The sequence below is a fragment of the Lagenorhynchus albirostris genome, chromosome 8 (genome assembly GCF_949774975.1).
Source record: "Lagenorhynchus albirostris chromosome 8, mLagAlb1.1, whole genome shotgun sequence".
In the NCBI taxonomy this organism is placed as follows: domain Eukaryota; kingdom Metazoa; phylum Chordata; class Mammalia; order Artiodactyla; family Delphinidae; genus Lagenorhynchus; species Lagenorhynchus albirostris.
The window spans coordinates 11,401,070-11,425,387 of record NC_083102.1 but is presented as its reverse complement, the minus strand read 5'-3'; the positions used below and the strand labels follow the sequence as shown (position 1 = coordinate 11,425,387).

The 24,318-nt window shown below is 40.8% G+C and overlaps 1 protein-coding gene across 1 annotated transcript; it reads left to right on the top strand.

The window, feature by feature from the left end:
• The first annotated feature begins 3,431 nt into the window (after positions 1-3,431).
• TAS2R60 (taste 2 receptor member 60) lies at positions 3,432-4,379 on the top strand. Its single transcript, XM_060157554.1, is given in 4 exon segments — positions 3,432-3,543; positions 3,546-3,647; positions 3,650-3,802; positions 3,805-4,379. Coding segments are annotated over 4 exon segments (942 nt in total).
• The last annotated feature ends 19,939 nt before the right edge of the window (positions 4,380-24,318 follow it).

Below are 24,318 nucleotides of genomic sequence, written 5' to 3'. Positions count from 1 at the left end.
GATAGAGGAAACTGTGGAAAGCTGGGAGTATCATAAAGAAATTTTTTCTTTTTTCCTTTTTTTTTTGGCAGCAATATGAGTGAGCTGGGAGGGCAATAATAAATTGCGGGGACTGAATTTTGGGGCTTAAGCCACAAGAGGGATGGGTGGAGGCAGCAAAGGCAGGAGCATCAGGGATGTCACCTGGAAGACTGGCTTTCCCTTGGACAGAGCTCCAGAACTTTACTGAATGTCTTGGGTGGGAGGGGAATGGTGGTGCGACTCTCATGTTCTGCAACATTTTCACAGCCTTTTGATTTATGCCAGGACTAGTGGGCTTATCTCAGGAGTTTTTAATTGGTTGATGTTCTCAACCTCCCTTTCCTAGGCTCTAGCTCATAAGAGCCCATAAGCATTTGGTGGCCCCATCTTGACCAAAGACACAGCCTAAAATCTCATCCTGACTTTCAAAGCCTTCTGGGATCTCTCCCCAGCCTGCCTTTTCAGCCTGATATGCCACCATTCCCTTATGGAAATCCCCTGCTGTAGTCAAACTTATCTATTTCCTGGACATGATCAAACTTCCATCTCCTTTACTGGTGTCATCTCTGTCCTTTCAACATACAAGACAGCACCTTTGCTGTCCCACAATGAAGGGGCTGCTGATGTTACTGAATTCTTCCCAGAATTCTTGGTGTGGAAGTAGGATGACACATACATTTAGAACCACAGCCTGGGAGTGCTCCTTTTTTATCCTCTGAGAGATAGAACTAAGTGTTTCCCACACAGACAATGTACTCAGGATTCCTACCTTTACCACCCTCGTGATCATACATACAAAGACTACCTGTGAAAATTTCAAAATTCTCAGACTTGGCTTCCACCAAATAAAGTCTGAGAAACAAAATGTAACAAACAAAAAGCACAAACAACAAAAGAATCACCATAAAGCATATTCCATATTAAAATACAAATGATTGCTCACACTTTTGGATTAACTTAATCTGCACATAGTGTATGTCCAGTAAATGTTTGTGGTTTATGCTTAGTGCATGAAGGCACTTTGAGGGCAGATACCTAGTTCATTGTTACAGCCCCAGCGCCTTTCACAGCGTCATTATGATATACAGGAGATGCTTATTAATTGTTGTTGGTCAAATTGAGGGTTAACAGCATATTTTTCCCATTATATGAGCCATCAAATATGTAGGAAGTAGAAGGGAAAATATGTAAATTTTCCATATTGAGAACTTTGTGGCTGGCCAGACGCCAGAGCTACGAGCTCAAAGTTTGCTTTATTGCTCCGTGTTCCAGGAGCAAACAGCCAAATGTCAGCCAGAGGAACAAGGGCAGGGTAGAGAGCAGCTGGGAACTTATCCCCTGGAGATTTGCATCTTCTGAGAAAGGCAGAGTGAATTCGTCGCCTTAGTTCACCTCTCCTTTCCCCAAGATCACCATGTTCACCACAGCAGGGCTTCTGTGTTGGAAGGACAGTTCTACTGGACCTTTGTCTCAGGTGAACTGGGAACTAGAAAGAGATGCTGAGAGTTCTGGATTCTGTTCTGTCTTTGTGGGGTTCTATGCATGGAAATAGTAGGCTATGGTGCTGGTCAGAAGATGAGTGTTCTGTAAAATACTCCCTTACTCTCATGTTACTTGATCCTGAGCCTTCACTATTGCCATAGCTGACCCAGAACCCTTTCTGCTTGCCTTACTCTCTGTGACACACTAACCTGCTCACACGCACCTGAGTAAGTAAGCGCTCACCTGATTGCCTTTTTTTTTTTTTGATTCTTTGAGCCTCATTCCTATTGAAAATGTGGCCTTTGCTTACTCCACCTTCCTCTAATTAAAGTAGATATCCAGTATTTGGTGCCTTGGACCTCTGTTGCATCCATGATGCTCTCCTGAATTTTCCTTGGACCACTTGTCCCTCCACAGGATGGATATCATTATAATAACACTTGTCATCACCACCTTACTTATTTCTTATACATGTGTAGAGATTTCTAGTTTCCACATATACATCCATATATGTGTGTGTATATATATATATACATATATTTGTGATCCATATTTTATAGATGAAGAAAGTGGGGTTCAGAGAGGTTAAACGACTAGTCCAAAGTTCCATAGATAGTGACTGTGACAGAACTCAAAGCCTGGTCTTCTGCCTTCAGCTGTGGATGAAGAAGATAGGATACAAGATGTGCTGCTAACTATACAAAGATTTCTGGTCTTGGAATCAGTTTGGGTCTCGGTCTTTTCTCCAAACTGTGACTTTAGGTGGGAGTCTTAATCTATAACTTGAGACTTCATTTATTCATCTATAAAATTATTTAATATCTTTTTTGATGTTTCTGATGTTAAAAAAAATTTTTTTTATTGGGGTATAGTTGTTTTACAATGTTGTATTAGTTTCTACTGTACAGTGAAGTGGACTTCCATGTGCTATACAGCAGGTTCTATATATTGGTTATCTATTTTATACATACTAGTGTATATATGTCAGTCCATTTAATGTCTTCTTTCACTCTGAAAACTGAGGTTCTAGTCCTAGAATCTAGTCTTATCCTGTGAATTAGAACAGATGATACTTTTCACATCTTACAGATGGAGAAACTGAGGCACAGAGGGGCCTACTGACATACCCAGTAACTCACAGTGATGGTGGAACTAGGACTAACACTTGCCTTGATTCCTAGCCCAGAGTTCTTCCTGCCATAGCCCATTAGCGCTATAGCTATCATAGTAGGCTTTCCTATATGAAATGCCCTTTAAAGGTCACTAATGAAATATGGTTAAAAAATTCACTTGCTTGATTATGTATAATTGTCTGCTATGTTCTATTGGATGATAACAGTCACCACAAGTAATAGTATTTGAATTAACCTCTCTCAGTAGAGGTTTTGTTCAGTTTTCTGCCTGTCAAAGGGGTTTTCTAAAGGCACTTGCTTCATAGGGTCATTGTGAGAACTAAAGACAATGAAGATCACTTAGGACAATGCCCAGAACATACCAACCAACCAAGGATGTTGAGCTCTGACTGTTAGTAGCAGGTGTGCTCACTGGATTTCCTCACAGAGCAGCCAGTAGGTGTGTGGTCATATCTTAGGTGTCAGCTTGGAGAGGTATAAGCTCCCATGTAAGGGATGATAAATGCAAGGGCCTGAAATAGTATCCACAGCAATGTTGATATAGGCAGACAGTAGGCAGAGGAAGGACAGGCAAATTCGTGGGCAGGCAGGGGGACTTTTGAAACTGAGCCTTAATGATATTTGTATCTATTCAGAGAAGAAGAAACCTCTTCACCCTCCTCAGATAGCCCACATCCTCTACTTTATCCTCTGTATGTAGGGAAGCTGGAGAGACCAGCATCATACAGGACCTCCCAGAGCCACCCTACAGGAATAGACTTTGAAGTCTTGGGACCCATCTTGTCTGCAGGAGAGATGAGTGGAGAGGACATGGTTCCAGGACCTCAGTTGGCTGATAAGATAGCCTTTATCTTTGCTATCATTTTATTCCTTTTGTGCTTGGTGGCAGTGGTGGGTAATGGCTTAATCACGTGGCACTGGGCATGGAGTGGTTGCTGCAGAGAACTTTGTCACCCTGCAATAAGTTATTGGTCAGCCTGGGAGCCTCTAGCTTCTATCTGTGATGGGTGGTGATAAGAACATTTATATTTTCCTGAATCCAATAGCCTTCCCATACAACCCTGTATTGCAGTTCCTAGCCTTTCAGTGGGACTTCTTGAATGCTGTCACGTTATGGTTCTCCACCTGGCTCAGTGTCTTCTACGGTGTGAAAATCGCCATCTTCACCCCCCTGTCTTCCTCTGGCTAAAGCAGATGGTGTCTGCGTTGGTTCCATGGGTGCTGCTCAGCTCCGTGAGGTTCTCCAGCTTTAGCACCATTCTAGTTTTCATAGGCAACCAGAGAATAGATCAGAACTATTTAAAGAGGGTTCTGCAACCTTGGAATGTCGCTGGGAATGCTGTGAGAACATATGAGAGACTCTGCTTCTTCCCTTTGAAAATTGTTACCTGGACAGTCCCTACTGTTGTCTTCATCGCTGGCATGGCTTTGCTCATTCCACCTCTGGGAAGACACACCAAGCAGGTCTCCCTGTCCATCTCAGGCTCTCACGATCCCAGCGCCCAGGCACACATCAAGGCTCTCCTGGCTCTCATCTCCTTTGCTGTCCTCTTTGTTTCCTATTTTCTGTCACTGGTGCTCAGTGCCTCAGGTGTGTTTCCATCACGGGAATTCAGGCACTGGGTGTGGCAGGCTGTGATTTATCTGTGCACAGTAGTCCACCGCATTGTTCTTTTCTTGAGTAACAGCAGGCTGAGAGCTGTGCTAGAGAGGGGCTGCTCCTCAGGGCATGGGGCATCTTGAGTTGCTTTGGTGAAGAGCCTCAGAGACTCTACTGCAGAAGGCCTGGGTAGAATGGGACATTGCTTCTTTAAATCTCTGCCACGTTTAATGCTCTTTCCCTCTTTGATGCATTTCATGATTTCAGTGAAATAGGATTTCAAGGTGAGATGGAATGTACTGAACTAGTGGTCTAGTGTCACTGATTTCCACTCAGCAAGGGTGTAGCTGATATAGTAAATGTTCCCTGTGGGACTTGATGTGGCCAGAGAAGCAGGAAACTTTTATTTCCCTGTGACTAAACTTGGTGTTTAAAATTATCCCTCTGGAAACTGGATGCAAGGATCCGGACACATGATTCACTTTTTAAAAAAAAATTAATTAATTTTATTTTTATTTATTTTTGCCTGTGTTGGGTCTTTGTTGCTGCATGCGGGCTTTCTCTAGTTGCGGCGAGCAGGGGCTACTCTTCATTGCAGCGCGCGGGCTTCTCATTGCAGTGGTTTCTCTTGTTTTGGAGCACGGGCTCTTGAGCGCAGGCTCAGTAGTTGTGGCGCATGGGCTTAGTTGCTCCGTGGCCTGTGGAATCTTCCCGGACCAGGGCTTAAACCCGTGTCCCCTGCACTGGCAGGTGAATTCTTAACCACTGCACCACAGGGAAGCCCACGATTCACTTTTTATCTGTTGAATCAGACTGGAGAAGATTTTTGGAAACTGAATTTTCCTTTGGCTTCATCCTGTAAAACCATATTTCCTTTTTCATCCTTAACTGATTTCTAGCCGTCTAGTGCAGTGAAGCTCTCTCCTTTCATGCAAGAGTTCCTGGTGTCTGAACTCTCTTTACAGAGCATGGTGTGATCTGTGCATGTGTGCAGCTGTGTGTGTTACCTGGGATTTGTATATTCACAGATTACCTTTTGAGATCCCCCTGAATTCTAGGGGTTTATGATTTATATATGGTTTATGTCCTCTACAGTAGCTCAGTTAGTCTGTTCTATAAATGTTAAGGTCCATGAACCCAGATGTGACTTCTTTTATTTTACCATTGGGACCTACTAAAATTTTTGACATGGAGAGGCTCATCTGTTTCCGATGCATAAGATTTAAGAAGAAGGCTCCCGTCTTGGTTTGGTGAAGCATGTAGACTGCTTTTCTGCCTTTCACAGATTTTCTCAAACTTTCCTTAAGCTCAATGACCTCTTGAATCATTCAAACTGAGATCCCTCAATGTCCCTGTATCTGCTTTGAAATCTCTCAGCCTCATTTCCTCTTTTTCCTCCCCTTTCCCTCTGTATTAGAAGACAGGTCCCTGCTTTTGGCTTTTCAGGGCTAACATTCATGCTATCCTGCCTCTTTTCTATCCCTTGCTGAGTCAAGAATTCCCACTTCTACACCAGTCCTCAACCTTTTCCTATTTACTGTCCTTTCCTTCTTCAGTGTGCCTCTTACCTTCCCCCACAAAAATCCCCTCCACTCTTTCATTCCCTCAAGTTATCATCCTACTAATTAGTCACTTGCTGAGAGTCTTCCCATGGGCATTTACAACCTCCTGCTGCCTTTTCTGTTGAAATGTGTTTCTAAAGGACGCACATGGGTTCCTGATCCCTAAATGTGGTATTATCCTCAGCCCCCATTTTCATGTGTCGCTGTAGTATTTGCCTCTCTTAATAGAAAATGATTTCTTAAAAAAATGGATTAAAATATTTTACAAAAAGTAATACCTGATTTTGGTAGAAGATTTTAAAGCAGGAAAATAAACATCACCAGTAATTGCTTACCCACATGTCTTCCTAAAAGTCCTTCTCTTGGCCTCTCAGATGCTACACTAAGTTCTGTTCCCTGTTCTGCGGCTCCTTTCGTGTCTTCCTCACTGTCTGTTCATCATCTTGACTCGGTGTTTTCCTTCACCAGCCCTCTTCCTTCCTTGACATGAATCTTCTCCTTTTTTCTTCATGTTTACATCTACTCATGTAGTTTCAATTATGACCTTCATGTGAATAATCACCAAAGCCTTGACCTTCCTCAAAACTCTAAGCCTATATTTTTTCCTGCTTGCGGAGCATTTCTATCTGATAGTACCATGAGCACTTCAAACTTAGCAAGTTTGTAACAGCTGTCCTTTTTTTCTTCCTCCTCTTTCTTTCCCTCCACCGCCCAGTTGAATCTATTTTTTTCTATTATTGATATCTAATAAATCAGACTTACCAACTCTGAGTTAGTTTTCACTCCTCACTCTCCACTGAACCCTTCTATCTAATCAGCAGCTTGTCTTCAATTGGTACCCTTGTAGTATCTCTATTATCTGTTCCTTTCTTCCTGTTCCTGTAGATCCTACCTTAGATTAGACTGTCCTCTTCTCCCACCTAGACTGCTTATATTTCTTTTTCACCACTTGCTTCATTACAGTGTCTTCTCTCCCACACTCCCCCGACCCCCAATCAAAAGTACCATTACCAGATTGATCTCTTGACAATTTCACCCACACCCTTATCACTGTTCAGTGACTATCAATTAAAGCACATGTCCCTAAATTGGCATTCATGGACCTCCACAATGTGGAAATAGTTTTATCTTTCACTGCTTCCATTCTAGTAGAACCAACCCTATTTTGCAGCAAAATTTGGGTTGTCATTGTTCTGGACATGCCTGGAATTTCCTCCATGACGTGCTGAAATGTGTTGTCTTATCCCACATCTACCTGTCAAAATCCTATTTAATTTTTTTTCCTGTTTAATTTTTTTTTGTGGTACATGGGCCTCTCACTGTTGTGGCCTCTCCCGTTGCAGAGCACAGGCTCCGACGTGCAGGCTCAGCGGCCATGGCTCACGGGCCCAGCCGCTCCGCGGCATGTGGGATCTTCCCGGACCGGGGCACGAACCTGTGTCCCCTGCATCGGCAGGCGGACTCTCAACCACTGCGCCACCAGGGAAGCCCTCTTGTTTAATTTTAAAGGTTAATTCAAATGGCTTCTCTTCAGGGAAGCTTTTCTGGATGCCCCCACACCTCAAGCTTTGATCTCTCACTTCAGAGGACATACAAGTGGGGTGTTGCTCAGTTGTGACATGAATTCTGCCTTGTGGTGGTATGATCTGTATACTCATTTTATTCTCCTTAGTAGATTTTAAAGTTCTGGAAAGTGTGGGCTGCCTCATAGTCTTCCATGTGTCCCCTGAAGCACTTATAAATACTTGCTACATTGAACAGAATGGTTCTCTTGCCTCTGGAATCCAGCTGTAAGCACATGTACTTTTGTCTGTGTATATATAATCTCGGCTACCCACTACTACCAGTTATATTTTTATGGTTCTATTTGAGCTGTATGCCGTTCACTGGCCAGCTTGTTTTTGGAGGTCAGAGATACATTCTGTTTCTCTTGAGTTATGCACAATGTAGGAATAATAAATGGATGAGAGTAAAATTAGAGCAAAATAATAAATGGATGAGAGTAGAATTTTGTGATACCTTTACCTTCCTTCTTTCTTATGCATTTACATGTTGTTAAGCAACTGTGAAGCTCCTACCTCTGGAAATGTAAGGGAAGTGCCATTTCTCCCCTTGGTTACTGACCCAGTGGACCTTTCCTAAGCAAACTGTGAACTACTCTTTGTTCCTTCCACTCCGTATTATTAGGCTAGGAGATGGGACATCTGCCAGCACCTGCGTGATCTCCCCACAGGGAGAAGTTCCCTTGGAACTTGAACACACAGGGAAATATAAAAGAGAAGTAGGATTTGTTATATTTTTAAAATACCTAGTAATTATAAAGCAGAAACTAACACACCATTGTAAAGCAATTATACTCCAATAAAGATGTTAAAAAAATACCTAGTAATATTATTATCATTAATTTTTGCCTATAGTCTAATTTCATCATGCTTTATGGTGGTATTAATAACAATCATTCGTGAATGCTTATCTTGTGTGAGGCATGGGGCCACAAAATTTATTTACTTATATGCTTTATGTACTTAATTCTCAAACAAACACTGCAAAGTAGAAACTGAGGTTTAGAGGAGTTTACTGAGGTCTCATGGTCAGTGTATGATATAACTGTGATACTTTAGTGCTATAATATGTAAAACATTTTGTTATTGGTGTAGGAATAGGTAAGTACATCAGCAGACAATCCAGATAATAGTTACATGGAAAATTATATTTGATAAGTAAGGCATTTCAAATCAGTGTGGGAAAAGATAGTCATTTAATAGTGTTGTAGCAAATATAGAGCCAACATTTTATCCTAGATCCTACATAGATGATCTTTAATGTAAATGTTATTTAATTTTTTAAAAGCTTCCCTTTCTTGATAATTTAATTTTCTAATATTTTATTCCATAAAGTACTGCCTTTATATTTTACAGAAATATTGACTCTTTTCTCCCCACCCTTTTGGGTGTCATCAAGAGTATGTATTACCCTTCAGCTCCTACAATGCTAAACCCCTGTTTTCTTAGGTCTTCGTAAGTCAGACTCAAAATATTGTCATAATGGAAATAATTGGTAAATTTGACTACAGAAAAATTTTAAACTTTTTAAATAACAAATTCTGTAAATGTAAGGATCACTGAAGTCCTTTTCAATTTTAAAGGACAAGTAACAGAAAGGTAAATCTAATATCTCTAATATACAAAGAGCTTCTACAAATCAATAAGAAAAAGACAGGCAAACTAATAGAATGTTGATTAATGATGAAAATATATAATAAAGATTGCCAAGTAAACATGTGAAAATAAGATTATCATCACTGTTGATCAAGGAAATGCAAACTAAAACAACAATAAGGCATAAGTCAGTGTTTTTCCCTCTTCTTTCCCTGGAAAGCACATAAAAGCAATAGAAAGTTGAAAAAGACTTTGAAAACTGCATTTTCAGTAAAACTAAGAGACAAATAATCCAGAATTTCAAAATATGTGATACCACTACCAATCACAGATGAGATCAGTTAAAGTCAAGAAAGTCAAGACACAACCTTTACTACAAACTCATAGCTCCTGTAGATCAGGAGTCCAGGCACATCATAATACAGTTGAGAATTTCAGCTGTATTCTCTGGTTCTGGGTCTCACAGGCTACAGTCATCTCCAGGCTCAACTGTGAAGGAGCTGCTTGCCAAATCACTCACATAGCTGTTGGCAGGATTCACTTTCTCCTGGGTTGTTGGACTGAGACATCAGCTCCTCATAAGCTGTTGGCTGGAGGCCTCCTTAAGTTCCTGGCCACAGCCTTTTCCATAGATCAGAGTTAATAAATGGGAAGGTGACACAGAAAGTGTCAGCAAGAGAGAGTGCCAGCAAGATGGAAGTCACAGCCTATTGTAACATAGTTAATTATTTTTTTCATTATTGCTCATAGGTAGTAACCAACAGATTTGATCAAAAGAAGCAGAGGACTAAGAAAATTATGTAAAATTATAAAGGTAAGCACTAGAACAAAAAAACATACTTTCCTTAGAATTAATAGAACCACAAACAAAAATGAAGAAACATGCAACAAATATAAAAATCCTAAAGAAACCCTTTAAAAACAAAACACAAAACATAAAATAATGTGCTAGAACTAAGACTAAGCATATTGGATATATAATTAAATAAAAATGGGCTTTACACCTAAAAGACAATGGTCTTCAGATTGTCTAAAAAGCAAAAACAACTTTATGGTATTTCTAAGATCCATAAAAAAGAGAGAGTTGAAAATAAAAGAATGAAAAATAACATGTCAAGTAAATGCAAACAAAATAAATTTAAACCTAAATGATCAATAAGATAAATTTTTAATGTTAAGAGGTAAAATGCAAAATTTAGATTGGTGTGAATATATGATAAATAACATAGCAGCCTTATAAAGTACAAATTACAAGAAATATAAACAGAATCACTAAAAGACTTTACCTTTGTCAAAAAGAGAAAAAAATAAATATCAAATAAATTAGCTTTTATTGATGTCAAACTGTACACACTCAGAAAACACAACTTCTTTGCAAATACCGATGGAATAGTCATGAAAACGAGCCTAACAAACAAAAAAAATTAGAAAGCAAAGTCCAGCAGTACATTAAATCATTATCAAATAGAGTTTAATCTAGGAATTAAAGGATGATTCATTGTTAGCAAATCCATTAAATTATCTTATAAATAAATCTAAATGAAAATTCATATAACCACCTTCCAAAATGCTGTCATTTGAAAAAATTTGATATGAATTTTGATAAAACACTCAATAATATATGTATTCAATAACGATGCGTATATCTATGTCAGCCCAAAACCTCCAGCATATTTAATGAATTTAGACATTCTTATAAGACTCAAGATATTAAAAGAATGAGTACTATGACCACTATTTACATTTTTTTTGGTGGTACGCAGGCCTCTCACTGTTGTGGCCTCTCCCGTTGCGGAGCACAGGCTCTGGACACGCAGGCTCAGCGGCCATGGCTCCCGGACCCAGCCGCTCCGCGGCATGTGGGATCTTCCCGGACCGGGGCACGAACCCGTGTCCCCTGCATCGGCAGGCAAACTCTCAACCACTGCGCCACCAGGGAAGCCCTCCCACTATTTACATTTTAAAGTGATAATACCTAATGTAATCAAGAGAAAGAAATTGGTTATAGACATTGGAAATGGGAGGCAAAATATATGTTTGCATAGTTGAAAAATCCAAATAATCAACGTTAAAAACTACTATAGAACAGTAAGAATTTTGTAAAGTAGTGGGGAGAAAAATAAATGCACAGAAATCAAAATTTTCTAATATATACAAATAGTCACCAGTTAGAATGAAAGAAAAGATTCTGTTTGCAATAACAACAAAAAGACAAAATACTTTGAAATAAATTTTGTGAGAAATATGTAAGACCTACATGAAGGAAGCTTTAAAGCACTCAGGAAAACGTGGAAGAAGATATGAATCAATGGAATACAATACCATGTGCTTGGATGAGAAGGCTCAGTACTGTAAAGATGTCAGCTACTCTTAAGTTAATTTCTTAATTTAATGTAAGACCTATAAAAATGCCAACTTTACCCCTCTTTATAAACCTATTTAAAAAAGGGCTAACATCTAAGGCTATTATGGAAGCTGGAAGGAACATCCCCCCCCAAAAAAAGGTAGATAAGCTCTATCATACATTAAAAACCATGGTTTGATTTGTGGTATGAACCTCAAAATTTTAAAAGAGTGTGTGACTATACAACAGTAGAATAGAGAGTCCAGAAAACAAATATTTATAATATGGGACTTTAGTATAAATTCAGTGAATAAAAAAAATATTTCAGATCAGAAGTAAATGGATTATTCAGTAATCGATACTGAGATAACAGGATAGTCATCTGAAAAAAAGAATTAAGGTGCTGCCATACACTGGGATAAAGTCCAAATGGATCAAATATTTTAATGTTAAAAACGATAGAGTTGGGCTTCCCTGGTGGCGCAGTGGTTGAGAGTCTGCCTGCCGATGCAGGGGACACGGGTTCGTGCCCCGGTCCGGGAAGATCCCACATGCTGCGGAGCGGCTGGGCCCGTGAGCCATGGCCGCTGAGCCTGTGCATCCGGAACCTGTGCTCCGCAATGGGAGAGGCCACAACAGTGAGAGGCCCGAATACAGCAGAAAAAAAAAACAAAAAAAAAACCCAATAGAGTTGGGCTTCCCTGGTGGCGCACTGGTTAGGAATCCGCCTGCCAATGCAGGGGACACCGGTTCGAGCCCTGATCCGGGAAGATCCCACATGTCACGGAGCAACTGGGCCTGTGTGCCGCAACTGCTGAGCCTGCGTGCCACAACTAATGAGGCCCGCACGCCTAGAGTTTATGCTCCGCAGTGAGAGAGGGCACCACGGTGAGAAGCCCGCACACCGCAATGAAGAGTAGCCCCGCTTGCCGCAACTGTAGAAAGCCTGCGCACAGCAGTGAAGACCCAACGCAACCAAAAATAAATAAATATATTAAAAAACCAAAAAAAAAACCCAATATAGTTACTGGAAAAAAGTGAGAGGATGAAGATTCTTTTAAAACCTTGGTGTGTGGAAAACCTTTTAAGCTTGTAAAAGAAAAGATTAATTAAAATGAAAAAGTTCTGCATGGTAAAAATTCATAAGAAATTTACAAAAAAATATAACAAGCTGGGAAATGATCTGCATTCATAGCCACAGTTTAATCTCTACTATATAAAGAGCTTTTAGAATCTTTAGGGAAAAGATCAACAACCCAAAAGAAAAAGAAAAGACAAATAATATGAATATGTAATTCACAGAGAAGGAAATACAAACGGTTCTTAAACACAACAAAGATTGTCAAACTAATTTATAACAAGAGACACGGAAATTAAAACTATACTGAGAGGCGGAAGAGTAAGACGCGGAGATCACCTTCCTCTCCACAGATACACCAGAAGTACATCTACGCGTGGAACAACTCCTACGGAGCACCTACTGAACGCTGGCAGAAGACCTCAGACCTCCCAAAAGGCAAGGAACCCCCCCACGTACCTGGTTAGGGCAAAAGAAAAAACTAAACAGAGACAAAAGGATAGGGACGGGTCCTGCACCAGCGGGAGAGAGCTGTGAAGGAGGAAAAGTGTCCACACACTAGGAAGCCCCTTCGCGGGTGGAGACTTCGGGAGGCGGAGTGGGGGAGCTTGGGAGCCGCGGAGGAGAACACAGCAACAGGGGTGCGGAGGGCAAAGCGGACAGATTCCAGCGCAGAGGATCGGGCCGACCGGCATTCACCAGCCGAGAGGCTTGTCTGCTCGCCCGCCGGGGCGGGCGGGACTGGGAGCTGAGGCTCTGGCTTTTGTCGGAGCACCGGGAGAGGACTGAGGTTGGCGGCGTGAACACAGCCTGCAGGGCGTTGGTGCGCCGCGGCTGGCCGGGAGAGAGTCCGGGGAGGGGTCTGGACCTGCCGAAGAGGCAAGAGACTTTTACGTCCCTCTTTGTTTCCTGGTGCATGAGGAGAGGGGATTAAGAGCGCTGCTTGAGAGGGCTCCAGGGACGGGCGCGAGCCGCGGCTAAGATTGCGGAGCCCAGAGACGGACATGGGACGCTGAGGCCGCTGCTGCCGCCGCCAGGAGGCCTGTGTGCGAGCACAGGTCACTAGCCACACGCCCTTCCGGGGAGCCTGTGCAGCCCGCCACTGCCAGGGTCCCGGGATCCAGGGACGGCTCCCCCGGGAGAGCGCACGGCGCCCTCAGGCTGCAGCGTCACGCCGGCCTCTGCCGCTGCAGGCCCGCCCCGCACTCCGTGACCCTCCCTACCCCCCCCCTCCCGGCCTGGGTGAGCCAGAGCCTCCGAATCAGCGGCTCCTTTAACCCCGTCCTGTCTGAGCAAAGAACAGACGCCCTCCGGCGACCTACACGCACAGGCGGGGCCAAATCCAAAGCTGAGCCCCTGGGAACTGTCAGAACAAAGAAGAGAAAGGGAAATCTCTCCCAGCAGCCTCAGAAGCAGCGGATTAAAGCTCCACAATCAACTTGATATACCCTGCATCTGTGGAATACCTGAATAGACAACGAATCATCCCAAATTAAGGAGCCCTGTGGATGAAAGGCTCTTGGTGCTGCAGCCAGGAGTCAGTGCTGTGCCTCTGAGGTGGGAGAGCCAACTTCAGGACACTGGTCCACAAGAGGCCTCCCAGCTGCACATAATATCAAACAGCAAAAATCTCCGAGAGATCTCCATCTCAACGCCAGCACCCAGCTTCACTCAACGACCAGCAAGCTACAGTGCTGGACATCCTATGCCAAACAACTAGCAAGACAGGAACACAACCCCACCCATTAGCAGAGAGGCTGCCCAAAATCATAGTAAGTCTACAGACACCCCAAAACACACCACCAGACGTGGACCTGCCCACCAGAAAGACAAGATCCAGCCTCATACACCAGAACACAGGCACTAGTACTCTCCACCAGGAAGCCTACACAACCCACTGAACCAACCTTAGCCACTGGGGACAGACACAAAAAACAACAGGAACTACGAACCTTCAGCCTGCAAAAAAGGAGACCCCAAACACAGTAAGATAAGCAAAATGAAAAGACAGAAAAACACACAGCAGATGAAAGAGCAAGATAAAAACCCACCAGACCTAACAAATGAAGAGGAAATAGGCAGTCTACCTGAAAAAGAATTCAGAATAATGATAGTAAGGTTGATCCGAAATCTTGGAGATAGAATGGACAATAGAATGGACAAATTGCAAGAATCAGTTAACAAGGACCTAGAAGAACTAAAGGTGAAACAAGCAACGATGAACAACACAATAAATGAATTTAAAAGTACTCTAGATGGGATCAATAGCAGAATAACTGAGGCAGAAGAACGGATAAGTGACCTGGAAGATAAAATAGTGGAAATAACTACTGCAGAGCAGAAAAAAGAAAAAAGAATGAAAAGAACTGAGGACAGTCTCAGAGACCTCTGGGACAACATTAAACGCACCAACATTCGAATTATAGGGGTTCCAGGAGAAGAAGAGAAAAAGAAAGGGACTGAGAAAATATTTGAAGAGATTATAGTTGAAAACTTCCCTTATATGGGAAAAGAAATAGTTAATCAAGTCCAGGAAGCACAGAGAGTCCCATACAGGATAAATCCAAGGAGAAATACGCCAAGACACATATTAATCAAACTGTCAAAAATTAAATACAAAGAAAACATATTAAAAGCAGCAAGGGAAAAACAACAAATAACACACAAGGGAATCCCCATAAGGTTAACAGCTGATCTTTCAGCAGAAACTCTGCAAGCCAGAAGGGAGTGGCAGGACATATTGAAAGTGTTGAAGGAGAAAAACCTGCAACCAAGATTACTTTACCCAGCAAGGATTTCATTCAGATTTGATGGAGAAATTAAAACCTTTACAGACAAGCAAAAGCTGAGAGAGTTCAGCACCACCAAACCAGCTCTACAACAACTGCTAAAGGAACTTCTCTAGGCAAGAAACACAAAGGAAGGAAAGGACCTACAATAATGAACCCAAAACAATTAAGAAAATGGGAATAGGAACACACATATCGATAATTACCTTAAATGTAAATGGACTAAATGCTCCCACCAAAAGACACAGATTGGCTGAATGGATACAAAAACAAGACCCATATATTTGCTGTCTACAAGAGACCCACTTCAGACCTAGAGACACATACAGACTGAAAGTAAGGGGATGGAAAAAGGTATTTCATGCAAATGGAAACCAAAAGAAAGCTGGAGTAGCAATTCTCATATCAGACAAAATAGACTTTAAAACAAAGGCTATTAGAAGAGACAAAGAAGGACACTACATAATGATCAAGGGATCGATCCAAGAGGAAGATATAACAATTGTAAATATTTATGCACCCAACTTAGGTGCACCTCAATACATAAGGCAAATACTGACAACCATAAAAGGGGAAATCGACAGTAACACATTCATAGTAGGGGACTTTAACACCCCACTTTCACCAATGGACAGATCATCCAAAATGAAAATAAATAAGGAAACACAAGCTTTAAATGATACATTAAACGAGATGGAGTTAATTGATATTTATAGGACATTCCATCCAAAAACAACAGAATACACATTTTTCTCAAGTGCTCATGGAACATTCTCCAGGATAGATCATATCTTGGGTCACAAATCAAGCCTTGGTAAACTTAAGAAAATTGAAATTGTATCAAGTATCTTTTCCGACCACAACGCCATGAGACTAGATATCAATTACAGGAAAAGATCTGTAAAAAAATACAAACACATGGAGGCTAAACAATACACTACTTAATAATGAAGTGACCACTGAAGAAATCAAAGAGGAAATCAAAAAATACCTAGAAACAAATGACAATGGAGACACAACGACCCAAAACCTGTGGGATGCAGCAAAAGCAGTTCTAAGGGGGAAGTTTATAGCAATACAAGCCCACCTTAAGAAGCAGGAAACATCTCGAATAAACAACCTAACCTTGCACCTCAAGCAATTAGAGAAAGAAGAACAAAAAAACCCCAAAGCTAGCAGAAGGAAAGAAATCATAAAAATCAGATCAGAAATAAATGAAAAAGAAATGAAGGAAACAATAGTAAAGATCAATAACACTAAAAGCCGGTTCTTTGAGAAGATAAACAAAATAGATAAACCACTAGCCAGACTCATCAAGAAAAAAAGGGAGAAGACTCAAATCAATAGAATTAGAAATGAAAAAGGAGAGGTAACAACTGACACTGCAGAAATAAAAGAGATCATGAGAGATTACTACAAGCAACTCTATGCCAATAAAATGGACAATCTGGAAGAAATGGACAAATTCTTGGAAATGCACGACCTGCCAAGACTGAATCAGGAAGAAATAGAAAATATGAACAGACCAATCAGAAGCACTGAAATTGAAACTGTCATTAAAAATCTTCCAACAAACAAAAGCCCAGGACCAGATGGCTTCACAGGCGAATTCTATCAAACATTTAGAGAAGAGCTAACACCTATCCTTCTCAAACTCTTCCAAAATATAGCAGACGGAGGAACACTCCCAAACTCCTTCTACGAGGCCACCATCACCTTGATACCAAAACCAGACAAGGATGTCACAAAGAAAGAAAACTACAGGCCAATATCACTGATGAACATAGATGCAAAAATCCTCAACATAATACTAGCAAACAGAATCCAACAGCACATTAAAAGGATCATACACCATGATCAAGTGGGGTTTATTCCAGGAATGCAAGGATTCTTCAATATACGCAAATCTATCAATGTGATAAACCATATTAACAAACTAAAGGAGAAAAACCATATGATCATCTCAATAGATGCAGAGAAAGCTTTTGACAAAATTCAACACCCATTTATGATAAAAGCCCTGCAGAAAGTAGGCATAGAGGGAACTTTGCTCAACATAATAAAGGCCATATATGACAAGCCCACAGCAAACATCATCCTCAATGGTGAAAAACTGAAAGCATTTCCACTAAGATCAGGAACAAGACAAGGTTGCCCACTCTCACCACTCTTATTCAACATAGTTTTGGAAGTGTTAGCCACAGCAATCAGAGAAGAAAAGGAAATAAAAGGAATCCAAATTGGAAAAGAAGAAGTAAAGCTGTCACTGTTTGCAGATGACATGATCCTATACATAGAGAACCCTAAAGATGCTACCAGAAAACTACTAGAGCTAATCAATGAATTTGGTAAAGTGGCAGGATACAAAATTAATGCACAGAAGTCTCTGGCATTCCTATATACTAATGATGAAAAATCTGAAAGTGAAATCAAGAAAACACTCCCATTTACCATTGCAACAAAAAGAATAAAATACCTAGGAATAAACCTACCTAAGGAGACAAAAGACCTGTATGCAGAAAATTATAAGACACTGATGAAAGAAATTAAAGACGATACAAATAGATGGAGAGATATACCATGTTCTTGGATTGGAAGAATCAACATTGTGAAAATGACTCTACTACTGAAAGCAATCTATAGATTCAATGCAATCCCTATCAAACTACCACTGGCATTTTTCACAGAACTAGAACAAAAAATTTTGCAATTTGTATGGAAACACAAAAGACCCCGAATAGCCAAAGCAATTTTGAGAACGAAAGAAGGAACTGGAGGAATCAGGCTCCCTGACTTCAGACTATACTACAAAGCTACAGTTATCAAGACGGTATGGTACTGGCACAAAAACAGGAAGATAGATCAATGGAACAGGATAGAAAGCCCAGAGACAAACCCACGCACATATGGTCACATTATCTTTGACAAAGGAGGCAGAAATGTACAGTGGAGAAAGGACAGCCTATTCAATAAGTGGTGCTGGGAAAACTGGACAGCTACATGTAAAGGTATGAAATTAGATCACTCCCTAACACCATACACAAAAATAAGCTCAAAATGGATTAAAGACCTAAATGTAAGGCCAGAAACTATCAAACTCTTAGAGGAAAACATAGGCAGAACACTCTATGACATAAATCACAGCAAGGTCCTTTTTGACCCACCTCCTAGAGAAATGGAAATAAAAACAAGAGTAAACAAATGGGACCTAATGAAACTTCAAAGCTTTTGCGCAGCAAAGGAAACCATAAAGAAGACCAAAAGACAACCCTCAGAATGGGAGAAAATATTTGCAAATGAAGCAACTGACAAAGGATTGATCTCCAAAATTTATAAGCAGCTCATGCAGCTTAATAACAAAAAAACAAACAACCCAATCCAAAAATGGGCAGAAGACCTAAATAGACATTTCTCCAAAGAAGATATACAGAGTGCCAACAAACACATGAAAGAATGCTCAACATCACTAATCATGAGAGAAATGCAAATCAAAACTACAATGAGATATCATCTCACACCAGTCAGAATGGCCATCATCAAAAAATCTAGAAACAATAAATGCTGGAGAGGGTGTGGAGAAAAGGGAACCCTCTTACACTGTTGGTGGGAATGTAAATTGATACAGCCACTGTGGAGAACAGTATGGAGGTTCCTTAAAAAGCTACAAATAGAACTACCATACGACCCAGCAATCCCACTACTGGGCATATACCCTGAGAAAACCATAATTCAAAAAGAGTCATGTACCACAATGTTCATTGCAGCTCTATTTACAATAGCCCGGAGATGGAAACAACCTAAGTGTCCATCATTGGATGAATGGATAAAGAAGCTGTGGCACATATATACAATGGAATATTACTCAGCCATAAAAAGAAACGAAATTGAGCTATTTGTAATGAGGTGGATAGACCTAGAGTCTGTCATACAGAGTGAAGTAAGTCAGAGAGAGAGAGACAAATACCGTATGCTAACACATATATATGGAATTTAAAAAAAAAAATGTCATGAAAAACCTAGGGGTGAAACAGGAATAAAGACACAGACTTACTAGAGAATGGACTTGAGGTTATGGGGAGGGGGAAGGGTAAACGGTGACAAAGCGATAAAGAGGCATGGACATATATACACTATCAAACGTAAGGTAAATAGCTAGTGGGAAGCAGCCGCATAGCACAGGGAGATCAGCTCGGTGCTTTGTGACCGCCTGGAGGGGTGGGATAGGGAGGGTGGGAGGGAGGGAGACGCAAGCGGGAAGAGATATGGGAATATATGTATGTATATAACTGATTCATTTTGTTGTGAAGCTGAAGCTAACATACCATTGTAAAGCAATTATACTCCAATAAAGATGTTAAAAAAAAAAAAAACTATACTGAGATACCCTTTTTTAACTATCCATTTGGCAAAATTCCTAAACTTTGGAAATACTTTTCTGTCAAGTTATTGGAGAAATTAGTTTTCTTACACATTGCTGATGGGAGTATAAATTAGTTAATATGGAGGGCAATTTGTCAATATCTATCGAATATACTAATGTGTACACCCTTTGATCAGCAATCCCCCCCACCCCTCGACAGGATTTTGGTGTGTATTACCTTCTTACTGGTCACATTTTATGTCTTACACTCTTGGGCATGCTGGGACTTGAGTCTGGTTATAGTTCTAGAAGTAATGAGGGGAGATAGAGTGGGTTACTAGTAGGATCAGTAATGCCTTGCAAGGAAACTACCATAGGGGAGTGGGTTACTAGGAGGATCAGTAATGCCTTGCAAGGAAACTACCACAGGGGCCTCCATGATGGGCTCTGCAGGGAAGGAGTGACCAGTTTCCTCAGATAAGGGAGGAAGAGTTGCCTCTATTGATAAAGAAGATTTGACAGAATTTAAAGGTTCAAGTTTCTAGCAATCTATACTCCAGATCTCCCTATAGTATCAAACCAAGACTAGATTAACGCTCAAACCACTTTTTTTTTTTTTTTGTCTAGCTTCTTCCCCTGCCCTATCGTTTTTTTCTTTTTAACACCTTTATTGAAATATAATTGCTTTACAGTGGTGTGTTAGTTTCTGGTTTATAACAAAGTGAATCAGCTAAATGTATACATATATCCCCATATCCCCTCCCTCTTGCGTCTCCCTCCCACCCTCCCTATCCCACCCCTCTAAGTGGACACAAAGCACTGAGCTGATCTCCCTGTGCTATGCGGCTGCTTCCCACTAGCTATCTGTTTTACATTTGGTAGTGTATATATGTCCATGCCACTCTTGCACTTTGTCCCAGCTTACCCTTCCCCCTCCCTGTGTCCTCAAGTCCATTCTCTACATCTGCGTCTTTATTCCTGTCCTGCCCCTAGGTTCTTCATAACCTTTTTTTTTAGATCCCATATATATGTGTTAGCATACGGTATTTGTCTTTCTGACTTACTTCACTCTGTATAACAGACTCTAGGTACATCCACTTCACTACAAATAACTCAATTTCGTTTCCTTTTATGGCTGAGTAATATTCCATTGTATATATGTACCACATCTTCTTTATCCATTCATCTGTTGATGGACACTTAGGTTGCTTCCATGTCCTGGCTATTGTAAATAGAGCTGCAATGAACATTGTGGTACATGACTCTTTTTGAATTATGGTTTTCTCAGGGTATATGCCCAGTAGTGGGATTGCTGGGTCGTATGGTAGTTCTATTCTTAGTTTTTTAAGGAACCTCCATACTGTTCTCCATAGTGGCTGTATCACTTTACATTCCCACCAGCAGCCCCTGCCCTATCTTGTGTCTCTTAATTTTCTATAGGTTTCTCCTGAAAGCAATTCCTCAAAAAATCACTTGCACAAGAACCTCCATTATAGGCTCTGATTCTAGAGAGCTTGATCTAAGTGGTCTGATCTTCAGATTGTATCTCTCTGATCTACATTTGTATAACGCTTCTTGAAGGTCTACATGGATGTATAACAGGCATTTCAAAGTTATCATATGCAAAACTGAACCCCTGACATCTTCTCACTTCAGTATGCTTCTGTTACTATTTTTCATGTTTCAGGATGCGGCCATTCTTCTAGGTGCTCTGGACAAAACATTTTACATTACAATCATGCAGCAATTCTGATGCTAAGCCATTTGACTTGTAGCTAAACCATTTTTAATTTTTTTTAAACTTTTTATTTTATATTGGAGTGTAGCTGATTGACAATGTTGTGATAGTTTCAGGTGCACAGCAAATTGACTTAGCCATACTATACATGTATCCATTCTCCTCCAAACTCCCCTCCCATCCAGGCTGCCACATAACATTGAGCAGCGTTCCCTGTGCTATACAGTAGGTCCTTGTTGGTTATCTATTTTAAATATAGCAGTGTATACATGTCAATCGCAAACTTCCTAACTATCCCTTCCCCCCACCCTTCCCCCCCGCCCCGGTAACCATAAGTTTGCTCTCTAAGTCTGTGAGTCTGTCTCTGTTTTGTAAATAAGTTCATTTGTATCATTTCTTTTTAGATTCTGCATATAAGTGATATTATTTGATATTTCTCTTTCTCTGTCTGACTGACTTCACTTAGTATGACAATCTCTAGGTCCATCCATGTTGCTGCAAATGGCATTATTTCATTCCTTTTAATGGTTGAGTAATATTCCATTGTATATATGTACCACATCTTCTTTATCCATTCTCTGTCAATGGACATTTAGGTTGCTTCCATGTCTGGCTATTGTAAACAGTGCTGCAATGAACATTGGGGTGCATGTATCCTTTAGGAGCATGTTTTTCTCCGGATATATGCCCAAGAGTGGGATTGCAGAATCATATGGTAGTTGTATTTTTAGTTTTGTAAAGAACCTCCATACTGTTCTCCATAGTGGCTGTACCAATTTACATTCCCACCAACAGTGTAGGAGGGTTCCCTTCTCTCCACACCCTCTCCAGCATTTATCATTTGTGGATTTTTTTCATTAAACCATTTTTAGATAAACTGCTTTTGGGTTGGGGTTTCGTATGCAACAAGCATCTCCTTCACTGCAGTCTATTAAAAGTCCGCCCTTGACACAAGGGTTTGAAAAAATTAGTGTTAGAGTTGTTAACTCAGCTTTCCAAATGAACTTGTAATTCTACCACTTACCACCACCTTCATTGCTACCACTCAGTGCAAGCCACTATTATCTCTTTCTTGGTTTACTGCAATGGTGTCCTAATGGGTTTTGCAGCTTCTGCTTTTGTTTGCCTTTGGTCTGTTTTCAATACAGCAGCTAACAGCATCCTTTAAAAATATGTCACATCTCTTTCATGATTCTCCACCTTCTTTTCAACCTAGAGTAAGAAGCCCAAGTTTTCATGACGAACAAAAATGCCCTTTATGATTTTGTCCTCCACCTCATACCTCTGAAGCTGCCTCCTGCAATTCCGCCATCCTCTCACACTGCCCTAGCCACTTTGGCTTCCTTGATGCTCCTTGACTGCTAGGCACATGCTTCCCCAGAGCTTCTGCCTTTGGTGATCTCTGGTTGGAATGCTCTTCGCCAGATATGGGCATGGCTCGCTCCCTCTCTTATTTCTGGCATTGTCATTGCCACTCCAAATTGCAATCCTCCATAAGACTATTCCTTGCTCTGCTTTCTCTCTTTAACGTTATTATTATTTTACTTATTTTTTTTTATCATTTGTTTCCCTCAATCTAATGTAAACTTCATAAGGACAGGGATTTGTGTCTATTTTGTTCCCCACTGGCAAATGGTAAACAATAAATATTTGTTGAACACACGAATGCCTTATTTTATTATAATTAACTAGATTACTTTATTAATGCAAAGTTTCATTATTTCTATGCCTGTAGAAGTAACTATGGCTGCTAGAGAATGGATCATCAATGGACATTCTCTTATAAATTCAGACACTTTAGTGATTTTTGCTAGTTCACTAATATAATACTCAGTCTTCATATTTTCTGCAGTTGTTGTTATAGGTAATTGCTGCCATGCTTCCTTTACGTTTGAACAAGAATTTATTGATCATCTAGACATGGATGTCTAGGTATAGATCTCCTTGCTAAGTGCAATGGAGATATGAAAGCAGGATTTAAACATTCAAGAAATCTACCATGTACCATACTAAACCAGTTAGAGGAATATAGAGCAGTTAAGAGCTAGTGACCATTGTCAAGTACTAATAGTTCATATAGTAAAGAGAGAGAGAGTGAGTTTTCAGTAGAGAGAATTCTAAAATGGAAATTAATCAGACACAGTTGTCTAACATTATCTAAAATGTTTCGCTGCAAATTTTATATGTCTCAGATACATGATATTGGGGAGTTTCCATCTATCTTTGATAATAGTCTGTTTGATTTTTTATTTCTTTTTGCGGTACGCGGGCCTCTCACTGCTGTGGCCTCTCCCGTTGCGGAGCACAGGCTCCGGACGCGCAGGCCCAGCATCCATGGCTCACGGGCCCAGCCGCTCTGCGGCATGTGGGATCTTCCCAGACCGGGGCACGAACCCGTGTCCCCTGCATCGGCAGGCGGACTCTCAACCACTGCGCCACCAGGGAAGCCCAGTCTGTTTGATTTTGACATTTCTTAATATCACCAATGGCCTCCTTTTCTGAATTCCTATAGAATTGTAGCCTGTATCATGGGCCACTCTTGTGTGATTCACTCAGGTGAAGGGCAATAATCTTGATATTTAAAAAAGTTACAAGAACAAGGGCCCACATGGGAGGAGAGTTGTGAGGGGAAATGAATCCTGAAATCAGGTCAGAGTTGTGAAGCAGGAGTGAGCCAGGGTGTGGCTTCTGGTGGCTGCTCCTGGGGCTGGCCTCTGTCACAGGCTTATGATGAATCTAAGTTCCAGTGGTTTGGATGGTTGGCCTTAGTAACAAAGAAAAGCTTTTGAAGCTGGGCTTTAGCAGTGGGCAGCCGAATGCCTTTTGAACTTCAGTAGGCTAAGCTGACTGACATATCTTTTAACTATATATAAATAATACTTGTCCTGGACTACAGTGATGGAAACTCAAGGCCAGGGAGGGGGTGGTGGCATTTTTTTTTTTTTAGGACTTTTATTTTTCTTTCAATAAAATTAAACTGTTTTTAAGAAGAGGTTGAATTAACTATTTAAGGTACACTATTTACATAATAGTATTCATTCTCTGTTTTTCTT